This window comes from Sinohyriopsis cumingii, chromosome 16 (assembly GCF_028554795.1).
Source record: "Sinohyriopsis cumingii isolate HCF-2022 chromosome 16, ASM2855479v2, whole genome shotgun sequence".
NCBI classification, from domain to species: Eukaryota; Metazoa; Mollusca; class Bivalvia; order Unionida; family Unionidae; genus Sinohyriopsis; species Sinohyriopsis cumingii.
In genome coordinates, this window is record NC_142976.1 from 62,258,585 (window position 1) to 62,265,952 (window position 7,368).

Genomic DNA, 7,368 nt, shown 5'->3' on the forward strand with positions numbered 1-7,368 from the left:
ATTTTCAATGATAACTTTTGAATAATGAGTGGATTCTTTGCGTATAATGGGAGCGTAACTAAATCGTACTCTGTTAGTTTGGGAAAAACTTGAGTCTTATGTGCGTATATTTATTTATATTTGTACGTAATTCGGCATATTATCTCGCCATCCCGAGCTTGTGCATGTTCTCAACAAATGAATGGCCACACCATGTGCATCAGTAAGCTGAGAGGAGTGATCTTCCCAAAACCCCTGAGATTGGTTTGCTTCCAGCCAATGGCAGCGTTTGTGTAGTTTACTGTTTGTGTTGAATGCGTTCAATCTGCAGCGTAGCCGAGTCGGATTGAAAAACAAAACAAACACACACAAAAAATCGACGGCAAATAGTTCGAGCGAATGGCAGTTGTTGCTTATGGCACTGTATTTATTTAAAGCAAGAACTTCTTATTGGAACTTGTCTCGTATTATTTTCATTTTTTTAAGGCCGCATTTTAGAATAGTTAACTCAATGACGTCAGGTTACAAAAGCGTCTGCAATTGGTTGGGCACCGTCCAATTACACATTCTATTTATAGTGTTGTTTATCTTTACTCAAGGAACTGGTTATCGAACTAACTGTTTATTCTGAGAACTCAAGTACTTACCTTCGGATCTTTATATCCTCGATCTAAAGTATAAAAAGAAACTTCTTTCCAAACTTTTCAACTTTCTGGGAAGCAGCAGAGAAAGAAGATTCGAAAAGGACGAAATACAAGGAATCATACAAGGAGCAAGCAGTAGCAGAATGTAAGTACAAAAGTGAATTATGTTCCAGCCAGAAGAATGTTTCCAGCCAGAAGGGTGGGGAAAAGCAGGCGATCGTCTGTGAGATGGAACTCCAAGTTGGGGTCCAGGGAGCTTCGTGCATGGAAGCGCATTCATTGTAAACGTTTCCAGAGCATAATTGTAACCAAACAACAGTAAAGAAAATGTATTATTGGAAACGTTTCGATTGTTTCGCACTCGCATTTTCATGGGGGGAGGGGGGCACTTATAAAATTTAAATAGTAGCGTAATTACGAACTTAAAAGCAACGGCATACCACGCGATGAAAAGATAATTGATGTAACATTATGTCATTAATTATTACCTATGAAAATTAATATTTGGTGCAATCTGTGGTCGCTCTACTAATGAAGTGCTTCCTCAAACTTTTCTTGCAAGTACTTTTTCATAAAATGTTATTGATATTACGAAAACAGCAGTCGGTGCAACTTTTCTCGATGAGGTGTAATATCGTTCATCAGATGCACGATCGAAGATTTGTTCAAACGTTCTTTATATTATACATATAAGGTGAAAGGTCTCTTAGTTTTTTTTTTATCTCAGTGTATAGAAACTATATAAGCGAGAGCATCAACATTCATTTTCTGACAAGTGTCAAAGTATAAATTTAACCACCAGTTTGCATACACCTTTGAGGCTATTTCTCGTTTGTCTAATTTCGACGCACCCACCACAACGCTAACTGCAATTCTACCAATAACGGATCACGGTAAACGTTTATCTTTTGGTAACAATGACGTTACACACGTACGGCAGACCGGAATTAAACAAAACCTCTCGATTCAGCCGTGGATGAAGGACTGTCAAAAGAGAAAGTTCTATTAGCTTTATCGTTTGATAAATCACAACGAATCATGAAAAAGTTGGATATCTACCGTCCAATGAGCGCATCTAATACACTATGTATACGCAATCGAGCATTGACTGACTTCGAATTTAAAAACCAACTGGTCTCACAATACTGAGTTTTGTTTACAATGAATATCATAATATGCAACTACTACCACGAAAATGGTGAAGGAAAACTATGTAACTTTGTTCAGAATATATATATATATATATATATATATATATATATATATATATATATATATATATATATATATATATATATCCTTGTGTTTTGTGTGAGAAGTAGGAGAAACAACCTATTTTTTTCACGAAATTCATACAGTCACATTTATGATTTAAATTTACACCACCAAATTGTTTATATTGCAGTCAAACTATATAAATAGCAACGGCTAAAGATGTACGGAGCTAGAAAACTTAGAGTTCTTTTTATCAGCCTTGCTGTGATAGCTTTCAGTCATTCATCTGCTCTGGGGAAGTCGGCAGCATACGATGATGTACAGAATTCTCCATTTGACAATGGCTACGATTCAAAATACCCAGAGCTTGCCGTAGAGGAAAAGGAGCAGGATGATGACGAAGTTCCGCTGGAAGAACTAACAGATGACGAGCTTGAGGAATATGTTAATGCTGAGGACGGGAAGCTGTTTTCCGAATTAGGTGAGTGAATTGGAAAGTTTGAATATTAGTAGGTAGTACAAGTAAAAGAAGTGTACACTGTAAAACAAGTCTGCAGTATTAGTGCACGCGCATTAACGTACAGTTTCATCTTTCAGTACTCAGATCAGAACTTTAGTGATCTGACGTATGCAAACAAGAACATAGTCAATACAATACATAATTCATATACAATTCATTGTTGAATAAATTAATAATGGCGTTATAAACCTGTGTACTGAGAGATAAAAGATAAGACAATTAAAATCAATCAGGACCTCCTCGGAAATTGTCTTCAGTGATCCGAATGACACGAATGTGTCACTCTGAAATCGTTATTTCAATCTAACTAAGTTCGCTCCTTCCTCTTAGAGGTCTGGGTCAGTGGGTACGGATGATTGGTACCGAGAAGGAATAAATGAGAATATCTTGTGAATTCCTTCATTACTATAAAATCTAAGTGTGATGATGAATTTAAATTGAATTTCGTATGCCGTGTATGTCTTCGTGATTTTGTGTGCGTGCGTCTGATTTGCATTATACCCATGGCGAGTATCACTTTTTCAATTATTTGAACTATACATACATACATACATACATACATACATACATACGCACACATACATACATACAGTGTATTCGAACTTAATTATTTTAAAATTGATATGGATATCCTTTTTAATTTTTTCTATGAAACAGATATAATTAGCGGTAAAGCGGTCCTCGCGGGAAAAAAGGGACGATCTAAGAGATGGATTGGCCCCGCTGCAAGAGCTTTGTTCTCTGCCGGAAGAGCTCTCGCCCGTTCACTCGCAAAAGGTCGTACGACCAGCAGCGCGGGAAAAATTACACGCCAGTATCATAAAGCTGGAGATTACCAGTCTGCAGTTCGTGACTTCAACAGCCTCAGTCCTTCTAACCCTACACCCTTCACTGGCAAGAACGGGGTGAGTAAATATCCAATGTTTACCAAGCTATTGTAACAAGATTTTTTATTAGTTAAACCATCATCATGTGACGCAGAAACAAGATGTTACTAGTTCATGACACTAGACGAAGAAAACAAAACGTATTAATGTGCTTTTGTTCTGTGAAAATAGTTGTAATCAATGGCTAAAATATAGTTCTGCTAGTTATTTCTTTAGATTCTTTAGATTCTTTATAATATCAACAACTACTTGTAATTTTAAAAATTGAATTTAATACTTTACAGCATTTAAGAACCTTAAAAATAGATTGCAAACTCTGCATTAACAGTGTTTGCTTCTCTACAATGCTCCACATATATTAATATATTATGTACTTGAGAGTGACAGTTATAAGGTGCAGTTATCTGCATTTGCATGTGCAATCTATTTTTAAGCGTGACGACTTCAGAAATTCTTGTACAATATGTGGAGAAGTTCTTTTATAAGCAAACATTAAGTCTTTAAGATAACCTTTTCTTCACATGACTCGAATTTCAAAACATTTCATATCAGACTACTAATAAAATTTACGATAAATCAAATTGCACTTTGACGATAGAAATGTTTTGTTCATATCAAAATTAGATGAGATTTTACTCCTATATGATGAGCTACAAAAACATGGATATTTACAATGAAAAGCGTTGTTGGAATTTAGGAAAGCAAACGTTGTTGGCTAAAAGAGTCATGGCGATTACGTCTGTGCAAATGATATTGCTAAAACTTAATTGGAAAGAAAAAATGGCGGATATTATAAAATTTAAAGGTAAGAATAACAAACATCAAATATTTAGTCTGCAAACGGCTTCATGAGCAAATTTTGGGTCTATAAACGGCTTCATGAGCAAACTTTGGGGTTATATACGGCTTCATGAGCAAACTTTGGGTCTATAAACGGCTTCATAAGCAAACTTTGGGGTTATATACGGCTTCATAAGCAAACTTTGGGTCTATAAACGGCTTCATAAGCAAATTTTGGGTCTATAAACGGCTTTACAAGCAAACTTTGGGTCTATAAACGGCCTCATGAGCAGAACCTGAGTCTTTAAACAGCCTCATGGGCAAACTGATACAACACCATGTCGGATATTAAGCTGTGCTACCTGTATTTTTTTTATACTTGTTCCATAACCTACAAAATAGAGTATTGTAAGTTACATCTTTGAAGACTTATTTGTATTAATTTTCATTCATTCCCTTCTTGTCGTAAAATCACCACGAATTCTAAAACTTTTCAGCTTTGTACGACTTCCATTTCCTTTGATGACATAGAAAAAATTACATTTACAATATGATAAGTATTGCCATCCCCATAGTCCGTATTAAGAACTTATCGAAAATAGCTATACAAAATCCCCACCCCTTCTAGTCCGTATTAAGGACGTGTCAGATTTAGCTATTTAAAAAAAATCCTCATCCCTGCAGTTCGCATTAAGGACGTATCGGATTTAGCTATACTCCCCCCCCCCACAACATCTCCATCCCTATAGTCCGCATCAAGGACGTGTCAGATTTAGCTATAAAAAAATTCCCAATCCACAGTCCGCATTAAGGACGTATCGGAAAAAAATCCTCATCCCTGTACTCCGCATTAAGGACTATCGGATTTAGCTTTATATAAAAATACCCATAGTCCGCATTAAGGACGTATCGGATTTAGCTATAATAATAAAAAGAGACAAAACATCTCCATCTCTATAGTCCACATTAAGGACGTGTTGGATTTAGCTTAAAATAAAAGTACCAATACCCATAGTCAGCATTAAGAACGTATCAGATTTGGCTATAAAACTTCCCCATCCTATAGGCCGTATTAAGGACGTTATGGATTTAGCAAAAATAGTGTGTCAAAAGGACTCGTTGCCACCTCTGTGTAATTGACTGTATTTGATAATTAGCTAATATTGTGTTATCAACATTTATAAATGTTCTTTATATTTTTTGCATACACTACTTTATTCAATGCTGATAAACGGAAAACTACGATATTAAGTCGTCAGTAATGGCTTTAATATATTCCTACGTATATCCAGAGTTGTATGCATAAGATTGAACAATTTACGGATGTTTTTTTTTTGTTTTTAATAGCTTGAAGGGATTACAGGACAGCTGGGAAGCAAGTACACCATTCAGGCCAGGAGCGGCAGTTCTAGCGGAAGTCCAACTCTGGAAATATTTCAGAATGGAAAACCAAACGGAAGCATCATCCGAAAAATCCGATACGATTAAAGCATTCCTTTATTGCACATATGTGTTGATTACTCAAACTATGATAAATTAAATTCAACGTATCTTTGATTACTCAAATCGTCAACGTATCATCCATTACGGTATACAGTACAAATACACATTATCTCCCGGTTTATGTACTTTGTGACTCAAAACATCATCCACAATTTGCTAATCGGATTATCGCATAGAAAAATTTAATATCTTACAAAATACTGTAAATCATTTATGACGGTGTATGGCAGAACTCGAATGGTAGAGTGTTGTTTACCTCTCAGCTGGGTGCGGTATGTGGGAATCTACTGTAGCATAACATATTCCAATGGCCAGCTTGAAGTGAACGTGACTACTCCCGCTGACCTTCCTATCGTAAAAGTCACACAGGTCAAAACCGATTATTTCAGTAACGGGTGTCATTTTAAAAATTTTTATTCAACATACCTTTAAGTGACAAGTATTCTCTTCATTTGGATTCTTAAACATCCACATTTCTTTGGAATGTCATTATTTAGACACCCCGAGAAGTGCATGCGGCAAAATCAATGTTAAAGCATGAAGACATTTTTTGACGAAATGAACCTGAAGGTGTGTTCCAGTACAATCGGATTGAATGTCGCGCGCTGTGATGTCACAATGAACGCTACGCATGTCGATAAACAAATTCATACTACCCTATGTTGTGACGATTCCACTCGAAGTGCTCTTTTCTTGACCCAAATTTAGTACATGGCCACTACTGTAAAAGACCGTAGAGATCGATAATTTTCGTCGGGAAGTTTCTTGATGACAGTTACGGTACAGATCATTCAAAAATCATCATCGAATTGGCTTTTCTTAAAGAAAAATAGTGTTGGATTTTAAAAGAACAATGTATTATTACTTGAAAATGAGTAAGTGCGCATACATGACCCGTATGACTTGTACTGTAATCGCACACATAGATGTAAATCATTCTTACATGATGTCGCACAAGAGTTGGTCAATACGAAAGTGTCGTCGAGATAGTTTTGGAAATATAACGTATATCATTTAAAATAGTTGTCAACACATGACTACCGTTATTCAGCTTACTATTTCCTATGCCATAATTTATTGTATACGTACCAAGGGGGCACTCTACATTTATTACGAACTTCTGATAGAGTGAAAAGTGTAAGGTGAAGTTTTTGCATTTGCAACATGCGCTATGGAAAGAATAATGGTATAGCTCTTTGCCACTTTCATGTATTGTGGTTGAAATTTCTTTACATATTGTACTTGTGGAAATTGTACATGATGTAAGTACACCGCTAACCAAAATGACTTCTACCACGTGCTGGAAAAGTCAGCCTGAACTAATCTTTAATACACTATCTTTAGCGGTTATTCATATCGGGAAAAACGAATTTTGCCAGACTAGACATTACCAGCTTCTGAACGTGCAATGAATGAATTAGAAAATATATCAAATATAAAAAATTCATCTGCTCTTCTTAAGTCCTGAAAGTGAAAATGACCACGGGGAACTAGCATTTAAAAATAAAATGTGCAATGTGAAGCAAGACCAAGCTATATACTCTATAACCCAAATTACAAACTCCAAGCATTCATCAAACTAAAGGGAATTAAAAGTTCTTTTAAGAATACCTAACGTACAAGGTCTTTTTTAAAATAGTCAGAATAACCAGTGAGAAAAATCGAGGAAATATTATCTTTACAAATTTAATCCTTTACAAAATACGAAAATGTAGAGCGCCACCCAATGTATAATAACAATTGATGATGTCACAAATTACGTCAGACGTAATGCAATTATGTGATTAAACGCATGAAGAGACTTAACATTTTGAAACTGAAATAAAAAATCTTTTTCTTA

The 7,368-nt window shown here is 35.6% G+C and overlaps 1 protein-coding gene across 1 annotated transcript; it reads left to right on the forward strand.

Annotated features, from left to right (window-relative positions):
* Window positions 1-591: 591 nt before the first annotated feature.
* LOC149780556 (uncharacterized) lies at window positions 592-7,368 on the forward strand. Its single transcript, XM_089937590.1, has 4 exons — window positions 592-768; window positions 2,029-2,319; window positions 3,016-3,263; window positions 5,373-7,368. The coding sequence occupies exons 2-4, from the start codon at window positions 2,058-2,060 to the stop codon at window positions 5,511-5,513; spliced, it is 651 nt and encodes a 216-aa protein (XP_089793716.1). The 5' UTR covers window positions 592-768; window positions 2,029-2,057; the 3' UTR covers window positions 5,514-7,368.